Source organism: Diabrotica undecimpunctata, chromosome 3 (assembly GCF_040954645.1).
Source record: "Diabrotica undecimpunctata isolate CICGRU chromosome 3, icDiaUnde3, whole genome shotgun sequence".
Lineage (NCBI taxonomy): Eukaryota > Metazoa > Arthropoda > Insecta > Coleoptera > Chrysomelidae > Diabrotica > Diabrotica undecimpunctata.
The window spans coordinates 43,485,220-43,510,585 of record NC_092805.1 but is presented as its reverse complement, the minus strand read 5'-3'; the positions used below and the strand labels follow the sequence as shown (position 1 = coordinate 43,510,585).

At 33.8% G+C, this 25,366-nt stretch overlaps 3 protein-coding genes across 4 annotated transcripts in view; 2 read left to right on the top strand and 1 right to left on the bottom strand.

Moving 5' to 3' along the window:
• The window catches only part of LOC140436744 (uncharacterized), an 808,356-nt gene extending 795,544 nt beyond the window's left edge, over positions 1–12,812 (bottom strand). Inside the window, exon 1 of the mRNA XM_072525808.1 lies at positions 12,345–12,812. Coding sequence (XP_072381909.1) covers positions 12,345–12,514 — 170 coding nt within the window. The 5' untranslated portion in view covers positions 12,515–12,812. The remainder of the gene's footprint in view (positions 1–12,344) is intronic.
• The window catches only part of LOC140436748 (fatty acid-binding protein-like), a 78,580-nt gene continuing 65,432 nt past the window's right edge, over positions 12,219–25,366 (top strand). The window contains exon 1 of one of the 2 annotated variants that reach the window (XM_072525814.1): positions 12,219–12,304. The gene's annotated coding sequence lies outside the window, so the exon portion shown is untranslated. Of the gene's footprint in view, positions 12,305–14,466; positions 14,486–25,366 lie in introns of those variants that run through there. The other variant, XM_072525817.1, reaches the window with a different exon arrangement.
• On the top strand, positions 14,577–20,895 carry LOC140436746 (uncharacterized). The gene is made up of 3 exons (XM_072525812.1): positions 14,577–14,741; positions 15,048–16,288; positions 19,939–20,895. The coding sequence occupies exons 1-2, from the start codon at positions 14,677–14,679 to the stop codon at positions 16,231–16,233; spliced, it is 1,251 nt and encodes a 416-aa protein (XP_072381913.1). The 5' UTR covers positions 14,577–14,676; the 3' UTR covers positions 16,234–16,288; positions 19,939–20,895.

Below are 25,366 nucleotides of genomic sequence, written 5' to 3'. Positions count from 1 at the left end.
ATTATGAATGTTCTTGGGAAAAACACTTTTTTAAAAACTGAACTTCACAATTAAAACTTTTATTTCGACTTACAAAGATTTTAGTGACAACAATAATAATTTAAATCAGACTGAAAAATATTGATTTTTACATGGTGTTTTTATAATTTATTAATTGCTGATCTTGCTGTTCAATACGTCGCAATTTAGTCCAGAATGTTCAAGCGGTAGCCTCGTGTTGGAATCCACGTGGTGGAACTTACTGGATGGTAGCGGTCATTGTACTGTAACTACTCCATCCCCTGAAGAAGTTTTGTGAGGGACGAACAGAACTGTTGAGTTGGCCTCTTCTGGAGTTTCGTCGCTAGAGTTGGGTTTTTTGTTGTTTGTTTTATACCTGTAACATATATAGAGGCAGATTATTGTAATAAAGATATATAAAGGAGTCATCCAAAAATGGTTATGGCTATGGTTCCATAATTTCGGGTTAATTGTCTCTAGATGTTCCTCTTCCTTAGAGAGTTCATGCAGTTTGTCTAAGGGGATGTGATCTATCCTTAATGGTTTGAATTTAATCGCTGTTTGAATATCTATGGTCCTTATTTTGGGAAGCATTAGCGGTTGCTCTGGGATGGTTGTCCTTGAATTTATGTAACTCTGGATTGGGGTTTTGAATTCGCATCTTGGCGGAAGATTGATGAGATAAGTTCCTTTTAGGCCCAAAATTTTTGTTGTAGAACATCGAGTTGTAATTTTGGTTGATTCGGGGAATATTCCTATATAGTGGGCGTCTGATAATCTTTGAATGATGACATCTCGAGTTTGGACGGGGGTGTATTGGCAAGAAGCTTCTTGGGTGCTCAACTGCAGGATTTGTTTGATACAATCATCAGTTTTCGTTGCTTCTAGTATTGTTTCCTCTTGGCAAAGATATCTTGTGTCGATTCGGGCACATGGTTCTTCCAAATATTGAAAGGATTTTTCGTTTATGAGGAGATATGGTTCCGGAGGAATGATTGTAGTAGAATTTGCGGTAGGTATAGGAAATAAATGATAATAAGTAAAGGAATCAGGGTGTAGGACAGGAAAATGAAGGATAAATATAATAGTACGGTTTGAATAATAGGCATCTACTTTGATGATGTCGTAGTACTTTAGGATGTCCTCTTCTTCGATGTACACAAGTTGGTCTGCCTTGTGGTGTTCTAGCATTTTATTGATGATCCATTTTATTTCGTCTTTCTTGATCACACTGTTATGGAGAGTGTTTACACGAGAAAAGGTAATGGCTTCTTCTAAGTCATTAAGTAACTGAAGTATAATTTGAAGGGTCAAATTTAATTGGTCCAGAACATTCCTTGCTTGCAAATAATGATTGAAGTCAAAAATGAATGTATTGAGATTCGTGCTGATATTATTTACTTCTTCTGCTATTATTTCTTGGTTATGTGTTAGTAATGTGATAGTTTCGTTGAACTCTTTTATAATCTTCTTGTTCAAGCTAATGTGACGATTAAGATGATTTATAAGATTTTCCTGATTCGTCTGTAAGGTTTCTATAGCATTGTTGTATTTTTCTGCGTCATCTTGATCTAGATTTCCAGAAATTGCTTTGATAATGCTTCCTATTCCATTAATTAACCCTCTTTCTGTTCTGCTATAGGGGTAAATTGTTGAGAATTTTTCTTGAGCTGATTTTAATTGATATCTAAGAGCTTGGTCGAAATTTTGTAAACTGCTAAAATACGGATGGCTAAGTCCATTTTGAATCGCTGTGGTCACTGCAACGTACTGGGTTTCAATTCTGTCTAATTCTTCCTTTATTGGTAGTAGTTTGAAAAGGTGTATAAAATCGTGTGTACTAGTATGAATCTTTGCTTGTCCCAGGTTGAGGGGAATTATTCCTGGGTTGTCTTTCAGGTCCTTGATCTTCACTTCCTCTCCCGTCGTCAGGGTGATCCTGTGGGGAAGGTTCAGAATTAGTTTTTGATTTAGGTTGGTGTTTTATGTTTTTCTTGTGAACTGTAGTTTTTGATGTTTTTACAGTCACTTCGTTATTTCTTTTTATATGTTTTGCGGAATATCGCGGAAGTAATTTATTTCTGGTAACTGTTTTCCGTGTGTAGATTTCTGTACTTGGTTTATACGTAATAGGGTCTTGTCTCGATTTATTTCTATTTTCAATGACTTTATTTTTATTCTCTTGTATTTGCTGGTTTACTTCCTTGTATAATTCCTTTGTTATCTCTCTATGATTTTGGATATAATTGTTCAGTATTACTTTCTGTATGTCAACGTCAAAGGGATCTTTTGCGTCGATATGTCCGTTTAATATGTCGATGGATCTTAACTTCGTTGCTGAATGTATGGAATTATTGTACCCAATTATAGCGTATAGCATTTGTTCTTTAATCGAGAGCTTTGCTTTGGTGTTCCTTAGGATTCGAAGATGTTCGATTAACGTAGAATGAAATCTCTCAATCATCCCGTTGGATTGCGGATTCTCTGGTGTTGTATAGTGGATTGAGATTTTATGAGAGTCTACAAATTCTTGTATTACTCCATTTTTAAATTCCGTACCATTATCGGCTACTATCATTGTTGGGAGTCCATGATGTGTTATAAAAATCAATAGGGCGTTGAGTACATTGATTGCATTTCCTCCATTTATTGGGTAGGCTTGCCCATACTTCGAAAATGTGTCTATTATGGTAAGAAACTTCTGTCCATCAGCCTGGAATAAATCAATGTGAACTATTTCCAGTGGTTTAGTGGGAGTTGGTGTAACCATAAATTTTGGTTTGGGAGGAAGTCTGTCGTATTTATTTTCTTGACATATATCGCAAAAGTTTATGATATCTTCTATGTCCTTCTTCATATTAGGCCAGTAATATCGTTTCCTTATTTGACTTTCTGTTTCAGCTATTCCTCTATGGTTCGTTTTTCCTTCATGATAGTTTTTTATAATCTCTTTTTGTTGTTCTTCTAGGTTAACATCTTCTAATAAAAGATTGCACTTTACTAAGTCATATGCGTTGTTTTTAAAAGTTTTCCTGATAATTTCGCAAATTTCTGCAAAAATTTCTTCTTCTGCTTCAAATAAAATTGCATATTTCTTTTTCGGGTTGAGGTGTTCCTTAAAAATTTTTATGGTATCAGCTTTTAACTGATCTTTCGACAGCTGGATATGATAACGTCTTTTATTCGGAAAGGTTTGTATAATTGCTGGAGGTCGTGGATTGTAGTTGACGATTTTGACTATAATTTGGTTATTGTAGAAGTTAAGTGGTTTTTCCGAAATAGGTATACCAAGAATCGGATTTTCTACTGCTGTATGTATTGTTTCATTTCCGTCTTCGTCCATGTTTTGATCTTCGTTTTCGACAGTGCCTTCTGGGATGTTTTGATCTTCGTTTTCAACAATATCTTCTGGGATGCTTTCTGGAATTAGTTCTGTTGCTTTTTCTTCTACAATCTCGTCAATTATTCGATCTGCATCTGGATTATTAGTCGTTGACCATCCATCGTCTTCCATGTCTACTAAATCATCAAAGACTTCCTTAATTTGTGAATCGATGTCCTTAGTTTCCTTTGTGTGTATTTCGATTCGAGAGAGTGCGTCCGCATTTGTATTAGCTTTGCCTTTTTTGTAAATTACTTCGTAGTCAAATTCTTCTAATTTTAATCTCCAACGCACTAGTTTGGAGTTAGGTTCCTTTAGGGAGAATAGATATTGCAAAGGGCGGTGGTCTGAGAGTATTTTAAATTTTCTTCCAAATAGGTAAGGTCGAAAATACTTAGTTGCCCACACCATTGCTAGCATTTCCTTTTCTATTGTGGAGTACTTGGTTTCGGTTTCATTTAGTGTCCTGGAAGCAAAGGCAATTGGTTTATCCCTGCCAACTGGTCCTTGGGAAAGTACTGCACCGATAGCGAAGTTACTGGCATCTGTTGTGAGGTTAAACGATTTGGAAAAATCTGGATATTGCAATAATGGCTCATTCATTAATAATTTCCTGCAATTTTCAAAGCATTCTACGAATTCGGGTGTATGTTCGATCTTTGCATCTTTTTTCAAGCATCTTGTTAGTGGTTTTGTGATTTTTGCGAAGTCTCGAATAAACTTCCTGTAATATCCCAGCAGTCCAAGAAATCCTCTTATTTCTTTCGCTGTTTTCGGTATTGGATATTTTTCTATTGCTTCAATTTTCGCTGGATTCGGTTTTATTCCTTCTTGTGTGACTACGTGTCCTAGAAAATTAACTTGCTTTTTTAAGAATTCGCATTTGTCGACTTGGATTTTTAGTCGGGCTTCTCTTAGTCGTTGAAATACTTTTGTGAGATTTACTATGTGTTCCTGTAGTGATGTTGAATATACTATTACGTCGTCCATATAGACGAGGCATATTTCTCCTTGAAGTCCCTTCAATACGTTGTCCATCATACGTTGGAACGTGGACGGAGCGTTCTTAAGTCCAAAAGGCATTCTTAAATATTCATAGTGTCCATTTTCCACATTAAATGCTGTTTTGGGAATGTCTTCTTCAGCCATCTCGATTTGGTGAAATCCGCTTGCTAAGTCGAGGGTCGTAAAATATTGACATCTTCCCAATTTGTCCAAAATATCGCTAATGTGAGGAATTCTGTATCGGTCGTCAATTGTCTTCTCGTTGACCTTTCTATAATCTACTACTATTCTCCACTTTATTTTACCGGATGAATCTGGTTTCTTTGCCACGACCCAAATAGGCGAGGACCATGGCGATTGACTTGGTCGAATGATCCCTTGCTCTAACATTGAAGAGATTTGTTTCTTTACTTCTTCCTTGTGCACATACGGATACCGGTATGATTTCGTATATACAGGCTCTTCATCCTTGGTTCTGATGTGGTGTTTAACTTCGTTAGTAAAGCTGAGAGGAGTTTCTGGTTGGTAAAATATATCGGAGAATTTTCGGCATAGGTGGCGAACTTGTTCCTCCTCTTCTTCGTTAAGATGTTCGGTTTTAATTAAGTCGTCGATATCTTGTCTGTAGTCTGGTCCGGAGGTTGTTTCCATGGAATATATATGGAAATCTTGAATGTCTATTTTATTGCTTTCGAGTGGTTCCATAAGAGAAAGATGAATGGGGTCTGACGTGAAGTTAGCAATTTCGGTCCAGGCGAGGTGGTTCTCGGCGTTAGTAAGGGCTTCTCGTACTACGACGCCTTGTACTTTTTGGGTAGGAATAATGATGGTTCCTTTTTCTTCTTTGACAGGAATTTTCACTTGGCTAATAGAATTTGCTTCCAAATGAATGGAATAAAATTGTGTTTTATTTGTTTCGTAATATTTAATGGGGATTGTAGAATCTTTTGTAACTAGAAGCGATTTAGGGAAGTCTAATTGGGCTTCGAAGAGTTTTAGATTGTCGAGGCCAATAAGACCATCGAAAGTTTTGTGAAACTTAAAGAGGTAAAATTTCATTTTGCTGTCAGAATTAAATTCTGAAAATGAAGGAATTTCGGCACAATATTTTTGGGAATAGTTTTGAAAAATTGATGTGACGACAAAGGGTTCGTGTTTTATGTAACTTGGAAAATATGAAGAAGCTATTTCTGGATTAAGAAATGACTTTGTAGATCCTGTATCGATTAAAAGTCGTAAAGAAGGCTTAGAAATTTCGACGTAGGGTAGCTCCTTCTTGTCGGGAAATGAATGAAGTTCAATTACGTTCCGATTGCTTCTGGTGGGTCCTCTCGAAAATTTACGTTTTCTTCGTATTCGGTTGGTTGATTCTCGTATGTATCTTGTAAAAAATTGTCGTATTCAGGTTCGTAGTAATCACTGTAGTTGGCATTCTCTTCTTGCTCATCTCCGTGGCATTGTATATTGTAAAGTTCTTCTACGGTGAATTTTGGCTGTGCTCGGTAATTTGGTGTAAAATTTGGACGGCCTCTGGTTGTGGTTTCTGATATTCCACTCATAGGTGTTGGTCTAGACTGTTTTGACTGTCCAGGTTTGGGTGCCCATACATTTGACTGGTTCTGGGTCCTGAATGCTGGAGGGTTTGAATTTTGTCTAAATTGATCGAAGTTTTGTTGCCGATGTGGTTGCTGAAATTGATTCTGCGGATAGAATTGTCTCATTGATTGCTGCCATCGTGGAGGTGCAAAATTTGTCTGTTGGTACAATGGTTTTTGGATCTGTACAGGCATCTGCTGTCTCTGAGGTCGGCGTTCTTGATAATTTTCACTTCTTCCTGATGTTGAAGGTTGACTTATTTGATTTTTTTGAAGATATCGAACATTATTTTCTTCCTGTACGTACTGTATTGCCGTGGCTAAACTTCCTGGTCTCATTGCTCTGATAACAGAGCCCATTGGTTCTCGTAGGCCTGCTAAGAATGTTGTAAGAGCTTGTTGACGGAAAAATTCTTGTTTGCTCCTTTTAATATCGGCATTTATGGTATGTAATTCTAGGTAATTATTAATACAGCTTAAAAGTCCCATGATTTTTTCGTAAAAATGCATAATAGATTCTGTTGAGCCTTGTCTTAAATTTACTAGATCCCTTGTAAGCGAATTTTCGTCTCTCTGGTCTCCAAAATTTTGAATTAATGCGTTTTTTATTTCGTCCCAACTTTCGCATCCATATACGGATATAACTTCCTTGGCTCTACCTGTTAATTTACTGATAATACCATGAAGCAAAAATTTGTTTTGTATATTCGCTGCATTAAGTCTGTCATAATAATGGTTTAGAAGTATTGTAGAAACTTTAATAAATTCATGTAATTCATTTGGATTTCCGTCAAAATTTGGAAGAATGCATAAATTTTTAACGTCAAATTGTGGAACTGCCATATTTTAAAAATTTTCAATATAATATATAGTCAATAGTCAAATCGGTATAGTAATTTTCAATAATCAATATATAAATATATAAATCTTAATCTACTTATTTTCTATCTATTAATCTCTATGTTTATTAATATATAGTATTTATTAAGCTATTCAATTTTGTCTAAATCTGACTCTAAAGTCAATCTAAGGACTTAGAGGAGATATTTTTAAATTACTTTAATCTTTGTTAATCTATTCAAATCTTTGTTTTATTTATCTTCTAATTTAGCTCTGATTCAATCTAAGGACTCAGAGGAGTCTGATTTATTAAGAATTCTTTCAAAATCTAATCTTCTTAATTCTAAGTAATAATAAAATCGCTTACAGGATAAAGACGATGCCGATGTGCATTCCTTTGCTCCTGAAGGCTTCTTCTAACTTCTAATTCTCTAATTCCCTCGGGTGAACTCTGCAGACGGTTTCCCTGGGGCTGGTTCTTGGAACAGTGGACAAACACTTAAAAGTGACGAGGATCTATAAAGACTCTTCCACTTCCGTACTGACTCTGCGCCAATTATGAATGTTCTTGGGAAAAACACTTTTTTAAAAACTGAACTTCACAATTAAAACTTTTATTTCGACTTACAAAGATTTTAGTGACAACAATAATAATTTAAATCAGACTGAAAAATATTGATTTTTACATGGTGTTTTTATAATTTATTAATTGCTGATCTTGCTGTTCAATACGTCGCAATTTAGTCCAGAATGTTCAAGCGGTAGCCTCGTGTTGGAATCCACGTGGTGGAACTTACTGGATGGTAGCGGTCATTGTACTGTAACTCGCGCGACAACATCTCGGAATTCTGTCTAATTTATCCTCTGTGTATTTTGGAGCTTTCCTTCTTTTCCGGTAGATAATATTGTTACTCGATAGGGTCCTGTATACTGTAGTCTTTCCAACATGAAATCTTCTGGCCAGTTTTCGCTGTGAGACCCCAATTTTGTTCTTAGCTGCTTCAATCAGTCTTGCCTCTCTTATATGGTTCAAAATCCGCGGTCGGCCACTTTTACGCAAGTTAACACATGGTATCCCTTCTTCACATTCTCTGATTGAGCGATAAATTGTCGATTTGCTTATGTTTTGATCTCGATAAATATTAACAATATCTCGTTTCGACATTCGCCCAACCATATTATAAACACCTCGACGAATATCAATTTTATAAGACATTTTGCAGAGCACAAACCAAAAAATTCTGCTTTGTTTATTAAATGTCAATAACTGATGACATTTCAATTCCATGGCCTTCTTTGTTAAATGCATTTTGCTTCTCAATCAGACCAGGTGAAATTTTTCCCAAAACTTTAGGACCATACGTTATGCCTACAAAATGACTTATTTTTCTTCTGATATTGCCGTGCACCTCTAGTGCGTTGGCTAAATATCTTAAGGCCAGACGTCTGTCTTTTGCGGCTTGCAAAAGATCGCCAGTGTTATTTATGCCTGTCCAGTTCTTTATGTTTCGTAGCCACGACATTTGTTTGCGACTTACTCCTCTCTTGCCTTCAATCTTTCCCTGGATGATTAGTTGAGGGATTGCGTATTTTTTTCCTCTCAGAATACAAAATGATATTAAAGTTTATTAAGTAGTTTTTTTTAGTTATTGCGTCAAAAGAAAATATTCGAAATTAGGCTGTATCAGACAAGTAAGCCTTGTAGCCTGAGTAGTAATAAGTAAATCATTGGTTATTCATTAAATTAGCTTTAACATTTTTAACTTATATATTAAGAATTAATATTAAATATAGACTTCTGAAAGACTTTTAGTCAGTACATACTTTAAAAATTATAAAAAGATATAGAAAATGAAACAATTTAATAGATAATTTCAATCGCCAGCTAAAAAATGCCAGGTAAAACGTATACTCGGCGTTAGTGCGAGGAAGACAAAACATATAGAGGTGGTACCAGGACGCGTCGAGCGCGCAATGTTAACAATTAAAAACAAGGATTTTGCAATAAAATAATTTTGAAAAACACATCAGAATCTTGCACATGGATATTTAAACTTTCCATTAAATACTTTTTAATTTTACAAATTATTTTTTACTGATTTTCAGTGTAGCGTTTTTCAAATTTTCAAACGCTTATTATAACTCGAAAACGATCAACCTTGAGAAAAGTTACTAGAAACCTCTTTTGTTCAGTATCACCCAAAATTTTTTGTCCAAGCGGAAAAGTTAATTTTTTTAATCTCTATGAAAAAATTGTTTAACAAAATCTCGACCAAGATGGCCCGTGGTTTCGTGTGGATTTAATATTAGGGACTAATTTTTGATAAGCTTGTGCAAAGAAAAAAATCGAGTCTGAATAATTTGTTTAACTTTTAATCGGCTACGACTTGCCACAACTTGATCACGTTTGGACTTGTCAAATAACACCGCACCGTGGATATAGATTTTAAAAAATTTAGAAATAAATCAGCACACTGAATTTTGTTTAATATTTTGATCCGCTTCTTTCAAAAATCACTATGTTTCTCACGACAGCATTCAATTTAGCTAATCCATGTCTTGTCAAAACTTGGATGTTGTATTAGGCTGCAGTCACAGTAGCGAGAAACGCAGCTGTTTGTTCTATGGCTATGCTAGCTTTACTGTAAAGTCAGCATAACCATTGTTTCTCGGAAAAGGTTGCAGCAATAAATTTTTTCTAGGCGTAAAACTTCAGCAATAAATTAGCAATTAATTCCTAGCAGTTAACTTTTTTGGTTTCAATTCCAGGGATCAGTTTTGCGCTTAGGGATGATGGGGTAGCTTTAGGGGATTGGTCAATGTATCAATCAATAGTAATTAAGTAAGTAAGTACTTAATTAATCATTGTTTCTCGGAAACAATTGCAGCAATTATTTGTTTCTTGGCGTAAAACTTTGGCATTAAATTAGCAAACAATTCCTTGCGGTTCGCTTTTTGGCAGATATCTCTCGGTTTTCTGGGGCAGTGTGTTTTGCAATTTTCATCAATCAATCAATCAATAACAATTAATTAGCAATAAAACATGTCACCAAGATGGGTCCTATGCCCCTTTGCCTTGCCGTGATATAGCTATAGTTTTGCTAACTTTATTTTTAAAGTTAGCATACTTACTGTTCCTCAGAAACAGCTGCAGCAAAACATTTGTTCTTTTCTTTATAAATTAGCAATACAATAGCAATAAAATTATAGTGTTGGTTTGAATTCAGCCTTATAAAATGGATATGCTAGCTTTACAGACATTGTAAATGCGACAAAAGTTATGTGTAGAGGGTATCCAGAAATATTAATAAATATATGATTAAAAAATATAGAAGAAATATCTTGAATAAATCAAAACTGAATAAAATAAATAAAACAAAATAAATATAATAGAAAAAGACTTGAACAGATATTCACATACAAAGTCCAAAATTGATTGCTTGCAAATGAAATAACATCAAAACTTACAAAGTGAAACAAAGAGCAATTAAAGAAGCTATGGTGGAAATATATTTACAAGAGAAAAGAATGGATAGAATGGGCATAACAGAGACAGTCACAAAACATTTCATTTTTCCTTTTCTGATATTGATTAATCCGATTTATTTTATTAATTTATTTTATTTAATACTAGTAAAGTACTTGTTTCTGAATCCAAATTGATTTATTGGGCACTTTCTTATGTTTTGACAAAATTTCCCTTAATAGCATGATGAGATGAATAATTTTTGTAATTCAGTTTTTAATATCTCAAGTCTAATTAAATAACACCCCAAAGATTTATTTAGATTAATGTTTTCCTTTGATTTCGCTTTGATTAATATCTTAGAAGAAATTAGTTTTTATTAGTTAATCTAGTTCATTCCATTTGGGCTTAGTATCTCAACTTTCTTGTATGCTGAATCAAGTTTAAAGAAAAAAGTAATACAAAACTAAAATGGCACCTTAAGGAGCCAAAAATCAAACCTAGCTTAAAAAACAAATAGTTCTTTTATATCAAAAAACAACCCAGCCATTGCTGGTCCCAAGCCTAGATGAGAAAGGAGTATTAATGGTTACAAATTGGATCTTTTAACAGTATCATTATCAAATGGGTGCTGTCAATAAATATAAAGTAATGTAGAAGTTGAGAATTTAGATGACTACATGGGATAGGATGGGTGCAAGTGAGTCTCGAGTACCTTAAATTTGATCTTCTTGGTTAAGTAACAGTAACTCCTACAGATAACTCCCTGGCCCTCCATGTAGGGTGATGTGGATGTGGAAGGCCAACAACATGGTCAGGTATAATCAAAAGTTCAAGACAAGTAAGTTCAACAAAAGTATACTTGATAGATTTCACGGAAATCACTTACACAAAAGGATAAAAAAGATGAAGTAATTAATAATGAAAACTATTCATAAAAAAGAGAATAACTAAGAATATTTTAACTGTATAGGAATTATATGTTACATGTGTCATATAAAGTACTTTCCTCTCTTATATATAACAGTATGACATCCTATGTGGAAGAGATTGATAGCAGTCATTAGTAGAGTTTGTCCAACCTGTTATACAATCAATCATATAAACATGTTGACACAAGTACTAGACATGACTCACAAATGCAACATCAACATAAACCACTTTTTTATTGATTTCAAAGAATCCTTTGACACAGTTACTGACAAAACCTATAAAAATTTGATTCTCACAGGATAATTATAGCAGCTAACAGCATTACATAAGAAGACACTCTCTCAACGCTACTTTAATCTTTAGCTCCAAACTACTTAATTTTTATGAAAAGATACAGATATTGATTCTATTAAATTTTTAGATCTGTAAAATTGCATATAACAGATAGGTAAATACAATGAGGTACAAATGTAATAACTTTATAGCAATTTTATATTAAAAGCATTAAAATATTTAGTTTCAAAATAACAAAGTGAATAATAAAAGTAAAGGGAGGTACATCATTTATAATAAAATATAATATTATACTAAAATAAATATGATTTTCATTTTCTTCCTAATTGAAAATTCAATAATATGCTTAACACATCTTATTTTTATATTAGCAGTTATTTAACAATTAATTACGCCAACAATAATCCTGTCTGTATTTACATTATTAATATCTGTCTTTTTCATTTCATCATTTAATTTGAAATATTCCAAAAATTGCATAAAATCCTATATTCTTTCCCAACCAAACCACTTAATATGTGATAGGTGTAACAATTATTACGCAACCAAATACAAATAAACAGAAAATGTAAACAAATACTGATTACTGATAAAGATAATTTTTTCGTGACTTGTTATAACTTTTATTTTGACTTTTCCAAAAATGTACATTTATGAAAACGGCCTTGTACATGGATTTGTTTTGTTTACGTTTTCTATCACCAGTTGTCATTACGCGCAAGTAGGCAAGTAGCGGTACGGTATTCATCCTGTTTCGCCCGGAAGGAAGTGGGAAGTAATACAATAATAGTAAGTTGAATTATCATAAAAAAGACATTTTTACACTTACTTTTGAGATAAATACTGCGTAGTCCAGTCGATAATCCCTCCAACAATTTCGACGTTCACCAATTTGTAACTTGCCAATTTAACAGGTAGCTGGTCATTGGGGTTAACAGTCTGAGCAAAGTTCTCGAAGAACTCACGATAATAAGTAAGGTGGTCATCTTTATTGGCCATTTTGTCACAGTTTTTTAACGAATCAATTTCGTTATTTATCACAATAGTTTATCAAAGCAAACAACTTGTATTAAAAACACAGACACACACAAAATCGATGTTTACAGTGGTGATATGTATATTTGTACTATGATAATGGGGTTTTTTATATTCGTAAGTCAATATAAACCTTTATTTTTGTTTACTTATTGTTATTTTCGATACTACCCCGTAGTATCCACTCATTAATACTCAGATTAATCAAAGTGAGTCAACTATCAAATTAGAAAAGAGAAACTGACACGAGAATGAAGAAGAGAGCTCGATCGCAAAGTTAGCTACCCACTGTATCGTATCATCAAAGAAGATAGACGCTTATAGAAGACCAGTTCAAATGGGCGATTTGGTTACGGTTTAAGAGGGTGGCTGCATAAACTCACAGCGTGGTGCCGTGGCCGTCGGCTTAAAACTATCTTGAAAATTTCATAATGAAATATGTAGTTAGGGGGAAGTGGGAAAGGAGTACGAACGGGTAACTTTGCATCTACGCCTAAACAAATTTCGATGCCATTGATTTGCAAACTGTCTTTTTTTTTGTTTTTTCACAATAAAATCTTTATTTTCAATATATTAAATTGTTAAATTTTTAATTTTAAAACTTAAAAATGTATGATATTTACAATATTCAAAGTATTTATTTTTTTAATTGTATAACTTTGAATTAAAAATTGGTTTGTTCCAACACAACGAAAAACCGTCACATAACTTTTTATTATACTGTTTTTCTGCCCAGAAATTAACGAAACAATTTTAAAAAATTTCAATTTAAAAAAAAAGTATTCAATGAAACTTTTTACTAAATTATGAAATTTTCCATTTCGCCAAAACTTCCATTTCATCCATAATTTTTCAATAACAACAAAAAGCATTCCTGATTTATTTTTGAAATAACAAAATAAACTTTAACAGTACATTTTAATGAATAGTACCTATATGTGAAAGTTTTTACGCTGTATGGGTACTATTTAATCTTGTTTTAAAATAACAACTAATAGTATCTAAAACATAATTTTCACAATGAATGAATATTGGTGAAATTATTACAATATAGTCTTAAACTGATTTATACTTAAGATTTGTACATATTTCAATTAAAAATTTGAATTATAATAATTTTTCTAAAAAGATTAATTTATTAAAAGTTAAAATAATATTATTTTCTTTAAACAATTTTATAAAACGCAAAAATTTAATCCTATTCTACGACCACGCGGCATCTACATATAAAAATATCTAAAGTTGCATTTATTGCCCCACTCTTTCATATTTTAGAAGCAAACCGCTCCTTAGTGGTACCACGTGCAACACGTGCGTTCCACTCGTCCCACTTTTCTTTATCTATGTCACATCTTTTGCTATGCTCAAAAATAACAGTGAAAAATTCTTCTATAAGCGTCTATATTCTTTGGTATCATTATCAATCTGTCAATTGTCGAAAAATGGGAAATATTCCCCCTTCTATTGATGTTGCCAGATGAATAAGATTATCTTTAAAGTTCCTAAATATTAAAAATAGACAACATGAGATAGTCCTGAAACTATTTTTTGTGGCATGTATAAGTTAAATATTATGTTTATATGGGATTAAGCTATAATTGATTGTAATGAAAATACCATAAAATAATGTTTTTATTTTAAATATTTTTAATTTATTTATTAAAAATTTTAAAATAATCTTTTTTGAAAACGATTTCCGCAGTGGAAATCGAAACGTCAAAATGACAATTATAAAATGTAATTTTCGTTACAATTTGTGGCTTAATAATTAAAACTAGATAAATAGACTGGGGGACAATATGACATGTGAAGCCCATTTTTTAAAGTTTAGTTAACGTGTTTGGCGCTAGGGCGCTAGTAGGTGAAACAAATAAGGAGGCAAAAAATGTAAACAATGTTTTTGAAATTTCACTTGTTTGCTATGATATTTATATGGTATGATATTTTGTTAATGTTTTTTTTCTAAAGGATAAAGTAAGATAATCTTACCGAAAAATAATCGTTTTTACTTATTGTGTATGTGTATGTTTAAATCATGATTAGATAAGACGTAGTTTTTGTAGTATATATTGGTTAATCTTTGTGGTTGTGACACAGTAGTTGTGGTTAAGAATAATTGTATAAAAATGGTTCGATCATGCAGTGTAGTTGGTTGTAAAACAAGAAATTCCAAGACGGAACATGTATTTCGGTGAGTATCAGAACCTCTTAATTTAAACTCTGCTTACTAACTTTAATATCAATTAAAATAACATCCTATTACCAAAGAATCTAGAGCGTCTATATCATTTGCTATTACCCTCTAAAAGTGGCCTCCGTGGCTATGTTTACTGTTTACTGGCTTAACAAGCTAGAGGGCCCGGGTTCGATTCCGGCATTGACAAATTTTTCAATTTCTACTTTAACTGGGCCGTCAGGAGAAAAAAGTGATTTGGATAAACTAACTTACTTAAATGTAGAAAAAGGTAATATAAATATATATAATTTACACTTACAGGTTTCCAATGGCTTTTGAAGAGAAGAAAAAGAATTGGGAAAAAGCTCTAAGAAGAAAAGATTTCTCTGCTACAAACAACAGCGGTGTATGTTATAAACACTTTAGACCAGAAGATTTTAAAGAAAATTGTGCTCGGCTTAGATTGAAACCTAACGCTGTACCATCAATCTTTGAACAATTTTCCAAGCAACTTCAAATAAAAAAAAGGAAACCTAGAAGAGTATTGGATAGAAATCCTTCTTCTTTAATTACGAGACAAATTAAAAATGTTAAACCTGTTCAGACTCAGAGTGTACCAAGTACTTCAACTAAAGAAAATAAACCTAGAAGAGTATTGGATAGAAATACTTCTGTTTCGAGTACTATACAAATGCCAAATGTTGAGCCTGTTCAGACTCAGAGTGTACCAAGTACTTCATCTGAAGAAAATAAACCTGGAAGAGTATTGGATAGAAATGCTTCTGTTTCAAGTACTATACAAATTTCAAAAGTAGAACCTGTTCCAAGTCAGAGTGTACCAAATAGACCTGTTCAGAGTCAGAGTATACCAAGTACTTCAACTAAAGAAAATAAACCTGGAAGAGTATTGGAGAGAAATACTTCTGTTTCGAGTACTATACAAATGCCAAATGTTGAGCCTATTCAGACTCAGAGTGTACCGAGTACTTCAACTAAAGAAAATAAACCTGGAAGAGTATTGGATAGAAACGCTTCTGTTTCAAGTACTATACAAATTTCAAAAGTAGAACCTGTTCCAAGTCAGAATGTACCAAATACACCTGTTAGGAGTCAGACTATACCAAGTACTTCAACATGTTCCACTGCTGTGGAAAATAAAGAAAGAATGGTTGTTGACAATGATAATGTTAATTTTTATATATCCATAAAAGATGAGTTCAAAAGACTTAACGATTCTGAAAAAAAATTTAAAAAATTGAAAATTCGGTATAAATTAAACTTGGAAAAATACCAAAAAAAAATTCGAATTTTAAACCAGAAATTGCGAAGAAAAAGTAAAAAAATTGATAATATGAAGGAAATAATTCAAAACTTGAAAGGCTTTGTTGAAATGGAACTTAGTGAAAAGTTGAGTAATCAGTTTGGGGGTATAGCTGGAAACATTTTAGAAATTGTGATTGAAAACCCAAAAATAGAAAACAATGAGGTGGTCCTGTCTATACCCTAGAAACAAAGAATTTTGTCCTGATTTTATAATTCTCCAAAGACAAAAAATACTTCAGGTAAGCTTTCTTTTTCTTCATAAAATAAATGTTTTTTCATTATGTTATTATAATATCACAACTTTGGTACTTGTGGTAGTATTTTAGGATTTTTCCAATATGTACCATATCCTTGCTTTGACTTATTTTTTATATTTTTTAACTACATAGCTGACAATGGGTTGTTAAGCAAACACACATACTGGGTTACTCATTCTCCTCAAGAAGAAACTAAATTCAACATTTTTATAAGTTATTACTTATGTACCTTTATTGTTATTTTTCAGATTTAAGCAGTGTGCCTCCCACTTCTTCTAAAGGGAAAATTCAGTTGTCCCAGATACCTTCGGTATCAATAGGATTGAGCTCTGATGGGGCCCTTTCTGTACTATCGAGTCCTAGTAGACTTGGTATTTTGGAGTATTTCTCTAAAATTTTCATACACATCTGTATGTCGAGAGTATAAGTTATTATCTGTAATGTATTGAAGCAACTGATTCATGTCTATTATAAAGTTAGATAAATTAGGGATCATTATTTGATCTGATGTAAATATTAAGACTTTTTTAATATTTGTTCATGTAGAATATTTTTTAATTTACTTACTTATATCATACAGAAAACAGAAATTTTCATGATGGTAATTTAAAGCCATAAATCTCAAATCCATATTCTTAATAATTGAATCAAGCATAGTGTTAAAAAATTTGCTCCATATCAGCTTTTAGGACACTGTATAGGTTGATCGTCGCCCTCATAATCAAAGACCTTTTTCTTTTTCGCTACTCTTGTGTTTTTAAATTCGTTCAGCAAATCATAACAGCTTCTGTCAATAAATTGTTGAACATTAGACAAGAACTAAACCATTCTTTTCTACTTGGCCTTACGTAAATACTCTACTGTTATCTCAATTACATCGAGAAATCCAATAAAGTGTTTTTCTATTGTGCCCGTTGATGTATTACAAAATCTTATGATCACAGACATTTTTTCTACTTTACTACAGTCTCTAGTGCAAGCAAGCAAAAGGAATAATATTTTGCCTCTTTTAATTTGCCAATCACTTCACCAGTTACCGAGGAATATTATATTTTGTATTGGGCGGCGACGAAAGCTATTAAGAACGCAGAGAAAAAGTGCAATACAAATCCTAGGAGAGATAAAAGACAAAAGAGACAAAAAGACTTATAGAGACACGAAGAGAACTTAAGAACAAAAACGATACGAATGCACGCGTACTACAACAACTTAATAAAGATATTAATAAAGCAGTGAGAAAGGACGTACGACAATATAACATAAAAAGGTTACAACGGTTGTCGAGGAAAATAAAAGTTTAAAGGTGCTGCAGAGATGTCAAGCTCTAGGTAAGAAGAATATTGTTAAGCTCGCAGATCGAAATGGAAAAGTGGTAACAGATAAAGATAAGATAATTAAGGTAGTTAAAGAATTTTACACATAATTATATAGAAAAAGGGGTAAGAAAGACGGCACCAAGTTGAGAAAAGTCCAGAATGTGGGTTCAGAGGATATCCCAGAAATAACAATCGAAGAAGTCATTAAACCGAATGAAAAACAATAAAGCAGCTGGTGATGACCAAATCGTTATTGAGGCAGTGAAAGCAGGAGGAAAGACAGTATTGAAAGCATTGACACAATTATATAACTTATGCCTTTCAAAAGAGGTTACACCATCTCAGTGGAATAAAGCTTTTATAGTAGTCATGCACAAAAAGGGAGATATAACAGAGCTAAAGAACTATATACCTATTAGCTTGTTATCTCACGTTTATAAGTTGTTTATGAAGATAATAACTAATAGGTTGACATCAAAACTAGACTTCTATCAACCTTGCGAGCAAGCAGGATTTAGAGCTGGATACGGAACAAATGATCATTTGCAAACCATTAAGTCGTTGATTGAAAAAACCATTGAATATAATAGACCCCTGATACTTGTCTTTGTCTATTTTGAAAAAGCATTTAATACGGTCATTCAAAGTGAAATGCTCCAAGCTCTAACACAATGTAGAATAGATCACCGATATATATCCCTCATCAGATACATCTATCAGCATGCTACAGCCTGTGCAAGACTTAATGAAGATACTGGGACCTTTCGTATTGAAAGAGGCGTTTGGCAAGGAGACAACATATCTCCTAAATTATTTACAACTTTGCTAGAATACGCTTGTAAAACAATAAATTAGAACGAAAAGGATGGAGAATGGAACAACAGAGAGAGAGATGGAAACGGTTGAGCGAGGGAAGGCAGTGAATACTGTAGAATCCCTAAATACATACGGAACGAAAAGGGCATCAATGTAGATGGAAAATTTTTAAATAATCCTAAATTTGCAGATGATATCGTTCTTATTGCAGACAGCTTTGATCAGGCACAGATAATGGTCTAAGAACTCCATACTGCCACAAAAAGAGTTGGTCTTAAAATAAATTTTTCAAAAACACGATTTATGACAAATTTAGTCCACAACAAAAACATCTCAGTAGAAGACAAAGATATTGAGCCAGTTGACTCCTATAAATACTTGGGCCATGAGATCAGAATAAGTCGAGACAACCAAACAATCGAGCTGAAAAGAAGAATAAACCTCTCTTGGGCTGCATTTGGAAAGATGAAGGATAATTTTAGGTCTAAGATTCCAATGTGTCTGAAAAGAAAAGTATTTAATCAGTGTATTTTGCCAGTGATGGCATACGGCGCAGAAATCCTAACACTCACAAGAACAACAGTGAGTAAACTACAAGTTGCGGAAAGGGCAATGGAGAGAATAATGTTAGGGATTTCTCTACGTGATAGAATACCCAATGCTACTATACGCAAAAGATCAGGAGTAGCAGACGTTATTGAAAAGATAACACTAAAGTGGAACTGGGTAGGTCATGTCGCAAGATCAGTTGATGACCGGTGGACAAAAAGAATTTTGGAATGGAGACCCTGAATACAAGCTAACAGAAATAGAGGTCGACCCCCAACGAGATGGACAGATGACATAAAAAGAGTGACTACAAATTGGACTTAGATTGCGCAAAATCGGACTAAGTGGAAAAGCATGCGAGAGGCCTATGTTCAACAGTGGACGTTAGAGGCTAGTTGATGATGATGATGATGAATAATCTGCTGAGCCGTAAACCTTGCTTATGGTGAGGTTATATTTCTAAACTTAATTGCTAACCGCTCACCAAATAATTGATATATTAATCTTTGTCTTGTTTAATTGAATAGCTATTAAGAGGTTTACTGCTTCATCAATGACACACACCTTCACAGCATAAGTTGAATTAATAAGTGGTTTTTTCGGAGAAGTAAATGTTTTTTGAAGCGAAGCTTCCATACTGGCGTTGTATTACTTTTTTTCTCTACAGTAAAATGCTGATGCGAGCGTCACGGAACTAACGCCTCGAGAGGACGTCATCATGGGTAGCGTCACAAAATAGCGCTTCTTGACATCGATTCACTACTCTCGATCAATCCGTTTCTAGTCATCATATATATTTACTCTAAGCAGGTTTAAATTAAAAACTGCATGAAAAATAACCAACAAAATATTAATAAGTTAATAATAAACTTAAACAGGAATTAAAGTGATACAAAAGTTGTTGTTTTATTAATTAAAAAATATTTTAATTCAATTTTTTATGTTTTCTAGGCACCGCGAAGTGCAGAAGAATGGAACTGTGTTGAAAACTTGTTCACCGACAAGTAGAACTATACTAACTGTGTGGGTGCTATTGATGGAAAACACATAACTATTCAAGCACCAGAAAATGTAGACACAGAACATTTCAATTACAAGGGTTTGGTTAGTACTGTGTTGCTTGCTGTAGTGGATACAAATTATAATTTCATATACGCGAACGCTGGTTGTCAGGGAAGAATTTTGGATGGTGGAGTTTTTAAATTTTTAGTAGTAGATTTTTCAAGAAATGTCTAGATGACAACAAGATGCACCTTCCCTGTCCACGTCCTTTGCAGCAATTGAGTCATCCGGTTCCATATGTCATTGTAGGAAGCGAAGCTTTTCAACTAACCTTAACTCTTATTAAATTTTATGAAACCATTCTCCAGATTGGCTAGCAAAGGATATGTAACTACCGGTTAAGTAGGGCTCGAAGAGTTTCAGAAAACAATTTTATTGAAGTCAAGTACAGCCAAAAAAGTGTAACATTGGCACTTTATTTACAAAACTATTTGAGGAAATGCGGATCAAAAACTGTTTACTACTTTGTTGGAATATTGGATACGGAGTGTTATGACAATGGAGAAGTTATTCCAGGTCTGTGGGGACGAGATTCATCAACTTATCAAGTAAATGATTTAGCTATACTTCCTAGGAGAAGCTGTACTGGGGCTCAGACGGTGAGAGAGAGAGAGAGGTGCAAAATATTTTATCAGTGAGCATGGGAAACTGCACTTCCAGTACTATGAGTGATTTGGATTCATTTAATTACATTTATTTTATTTTTAATTTTAGTTTCTAGATAAAATATAGGTTCGGTGTAAAATATAAATATGTATAATATGTAAAAAAAAAGATTAATAATTTTTTTGGCTTGTTTATTTATGTTTTCCTACTACTAGAGATGTAAAAATATTTAAAAAATAATAATTACCTCCGTATCTTGTCCAATGTATCCAATATGCATCTTTTGTCGTAGTTTTGATGAGTTTAACACTTTCGCTGCTGGCGTCTATGCTACCTACGGAGTTTCCGGGTGCGGCATTTTTTTTTCTAAAAATTTTAAATTTTTGGGCTTTATAATTGCTTTAGTACTAACTGAAGCCCATATATAGAGATTTTAGTTGTATTTTATCAATGTCACGCATGTGTGTCGGGCGCATCTAGGTGTAATTTTGTTACCAGATGCTGACTGACACGCATGCGTGTCAATATATTTTTTACTACTTTAAAAGTTTATTGAAGACAATTTTAATAAAACTCAGTAACAACAATTAAAAACGAAACAAAAAGTAATAAAAAATTTGATGAATAATAAAAAAGCTTCAAATTCATAACATTACTGCATAATTTGTTTATTGTAAAACACAAAATGTTGCACTATTGATTTAATCGTTAAAATATTCGACGCATAATCCGGCTCTTCTGTACACTGTTGGCAGTGGCAAAGCGTCGTTTTACGGATTTTCTTGTCAGAGCATACTCTACATCGCTTTCTGACTGTTTTTCCTTGTTTGTCCTTGGCCAAAATTTTGGTAATAATGTGGACTGTTTTAATTGTGTAATAGTAAGAGTTTAGTTGGTCTTGCCGATTGACACCCTCCATATGCTTATTATAATTAAAAATTGTAGTAGGTTTTTCTCTGGGTCTATTCCTTCTATCAATAAAATCCGTCATCTCAGTTCCAAATTCATTAGAGATATAAAGGACGGCACGTTTGTCCTTCCATTTACCAACTAAAATATCAGAAAAACAAGCAATTCGCTCACCTTTTTTTAGTTTTTTTTCTTCAATAACGTCTTTGGGATTATGCTTCCTTCTCACAATTAGTGTTCCAGTGCAGTAAGTACTTCGATTTGTTAATATTTTAGCTAGTTCATAGGAATTTAAAAAATTGTCCATGTATACACTATGTCCTTGGTCCAAATATTCCTGAAGTAGTTCTAGAACTACTTTTGTTGTGTGTGGCCTTTTCCTCCGACATCATCCAGGTCTCCAGTGTAGACTAAATATTTTAGAACTAAACGACTTGGCTCTGTAAGAATATAGAGTGTTATCCCGGATTTATGTCGCTTTTTCTTGATATATTGTCGGAATACCAAGCGTCCACGCCATAGCACCATTGACTCATCAAGGGAAAGGTTTTTTCCAGGATAATAAACAGAAGACATTTTATTATTGAAGAACGTTATTATAGGTCGTACTTTGTACAATAGATCTTGAACTTCTAGACTGACATTGTTTCTAGCAAAATGTAAGCACCTCATTATAAGGAAACGATTCCTACTCATATGCTCCGAAAAACATTTTAAATTGAATAATGGATGAGATTTCCAGTAATTATTGAGTTTATTTAATTTGATGCTTCCAGTGTGAATCAACAAATTTTAACATTTCTTCTCGTGAAACTGGCTTCCAGTTTATAATTCTTGATTTTTCTCGTATATTTTTAGAAAGGAATACCTCTTCTGCATACAAGTTGGTTTCACTAACGATTAAATCCAAAATGTCGTTATCAAATATCATTTTAAAATAATCGATTGGTTCATTGCCACCTGGTTGAACCAAAAGTTCATTTGTTTTCGAAAACATAAAATCTTTCATATTCATGTCTTTCATTCTTTCAGTGGTCTAAAACAGTTTCATTTTCGTTGGGAACGTCATCTTGGGTTTGAATCGGCATTTCATCTGCTGTAACAATAAGAAAAATTAATAATATTGTTATCACATAAAATATAAAAACGTGCTCTCTCTCTCTATCATCGTCTGAATACTCCTCGGATTCAAAAGAAACGCCCTCGGAATCAGAATCAATGTTACTGCCAATAGAAAGATTACTGAATAAGTCCTCCTCGTCAGTAGATTCGTATAACAAAGCTAACATCTCACTTTCACTTAGTTTATTAGGATTTTTCACCAGTACTTTACGTTTTTTACATTTTGAAGGTCCCGGTACAGAGTCCGCTATTTTAATGAGCCAAAACTGTCTATATGCGAACGTAACAAAATAAATAAGTCAACAAACAACCTTCCACTGCAACAATACATTCGCACTGCTCGAATTATTTGAACGCGTGTCCGACTAGACCGCGCTAATTTGCATCCCCTACTCTAGCATGCCCGAATGCCGCTCATTGGGAAATTCTGAAAACGGCAAACATGTTTTAAATACTTTGTGCCCTAGTAACACGCTAACAAGATCTGAATTATCTGCTGCATACGCTGTATTTAAAATGCTCTGTTAAATATAACTGGTCAGATGTGCGGTGGATCGTACAGAGGTGTGAAACAAATAAAACCGACTAACATATCGCGCGAACACACATTACCTGGAGTAGTAAATGCAGTCCCAAGCGTGCTTATTAATAAAATAAAATTGAATTTATTGGTATGAAATCGATTTTAATCAAATCGAATCAAATAAATTAAATTGAAAACCATTGCTCCTTGCGTAGGCGATAAGAAAGCTATGCTTCACCTTCTTGGTCACTCCCGGAGTGCCACATCCCGTTTTTTTTTTGGTATTTTCTTATTAGTCATTTTCCTATATCATTTGTTTTTTTAAAGTTCCGTTTTTAAAGGTGAGCTTGTGAGTACTTCTGATTTTTAGCATCTGGTCCGACGTTTAACTTCTGTAGATCTTTTAGCTCTAGGAAAAGGTAAGATTTCCTTAGGAGACACTGTTAAAAATTCCCCGTTGCAAGATGCCTACGGCAATTGTTTTTCCATAATTGGATATATTGGTAGCACATCTCTACTAACTGCAGGAGGGCTGCGGTGAACTTTCTTCTGTGCTTTCTACAGACGTAACTGAGTTTTCAGTTTGGATACAATTATACTTTTGTGACTACTTGTGTTCTTATTATGAGTAGAGTTTAGATGGAAAAAAGTCAAGGTCAGAGAATATTTCAGAGTTGAATCGGCAAATGCCACATGTTTGAAACCCATAGAGTCGAAACTCTTTTCAAAGGCAGTTTTCTCCAAACCGGGTATGACATGTTGGACTATTCTCCGACCTGGAAAATTCTTATGAAAAGTGTCAGTAATATCAAACGCCCCCTTAAACGATCTGAACACTGTCACATCGAGTGATTGAAGTTTATGTGTGGTGTGTGATGGAACAGATAACATGACGACGCCATTTTCTCTGGTGAGAATAATAGCGTTCAAATTTAAATGCGAACTGTGGTTTCCCAAAATTAAAAGTACATGGTGCTGTTTGGATGGTAGAACTAGTTTAATAAAGAACTTCAGCCATTTATGAAAGATGTCTGCATTGATCCACCCAGAATCATTGCACCAAGCGGTGCGACCAACTGCTCCAGAGTCCAAAATTTTCCGTCCAACTTTTTTCCTCTTTGCGAAAATGAAAGTTGGCGGAATGCGGAATCAAACTTCCAGTGCCATTGATGAAACAAATTATTGTAGTCAGTTCATCTCTCTCAGCAGAACTTATTTCTCCCTCTTGTTTTTTTCCTTTTACCAAAATGAGCCTTGGTGGCTTAGAAGATGATGTTTTCACACCAGACTCATCCATATTATATAAGCTGGTTGGGTTTTGTAAGAAATTGTATTTTTCATACAATTCCGACAGATTTCCGAAAAACTCTCCATCTTTTTGTCTATTGAAGGCTGCACATCTCACTATACTTGTCGGCTCTGGCAATCTGAACGATAATTTCAGGATTCCGATTCATAAAACCCGTTAATCTACGCTCTTCCTGCATCTTCTTCTTCTTCAAGTGCCATCTCCGCGGCGGAGGTCGGCAATCATCATAGCTATTCGAACTTTTGAGACGGCTGCTCTGAAAAGTTCATTTGATGTACATCCATACCACTCTCTCAGGTTGCGCAGCCATGACATTCTACGCCTCCCTATGCTTCTCTTTCCTTGGATCTTTCCCTGCATGATCAGTTTGGTCTTCCTGCATGGTTGTTCTTAAATGGATGTGGTACATCATTTTTCACTGCGAGCGAGAAGTTTTTGAAGAGAATTCCGTAAGAGGCCATAAAACTTTAGAACATAGAACACATTTCTTTGCCATATTTCAAAATTTCGCGGCCCATTTCTGTACTGAACACTGATGTGAAGAGGCACAACTTTCCTGCATTCTTTCTTTATGTGACGGCGGTGCGTACCTACCCAAAAGAATATTGTAGAGTTATGAAGCTTTTGAAATGCTCGTCTTGTGAGCTCTATATTTATCTTTCTCGGTCCATTTGAATGTCCTAAAGGCCTTATTTAATATAGAATATATATAACCTACAAAAAACCTTGATTTGATCTATTTTTAAGTCTATAAATTCGAGAAAATCCCCCAAAACTCCTAAAAAACAGTTTTTTGGATTTTTGAAGATACGCATGAAGGGCGCACTATACGGAAAAATCTGAAAAAT

Coding starts and splice junctions, on each gene's coding strand:
- LOC140436746 (XM_072525812.1), top strand. CDS start 14,677: ATGGTTCGATCATGCAGTGTAGTTGGTTGTAAAACAAGAAATTCCAAG. Junction 14,742..15,047: donor AAGACGGAACATGTATTTCG/GTGAGTATCAGA, acceptor TTACACTTACAG/GTTTCCAATGGCTTTTGAAG.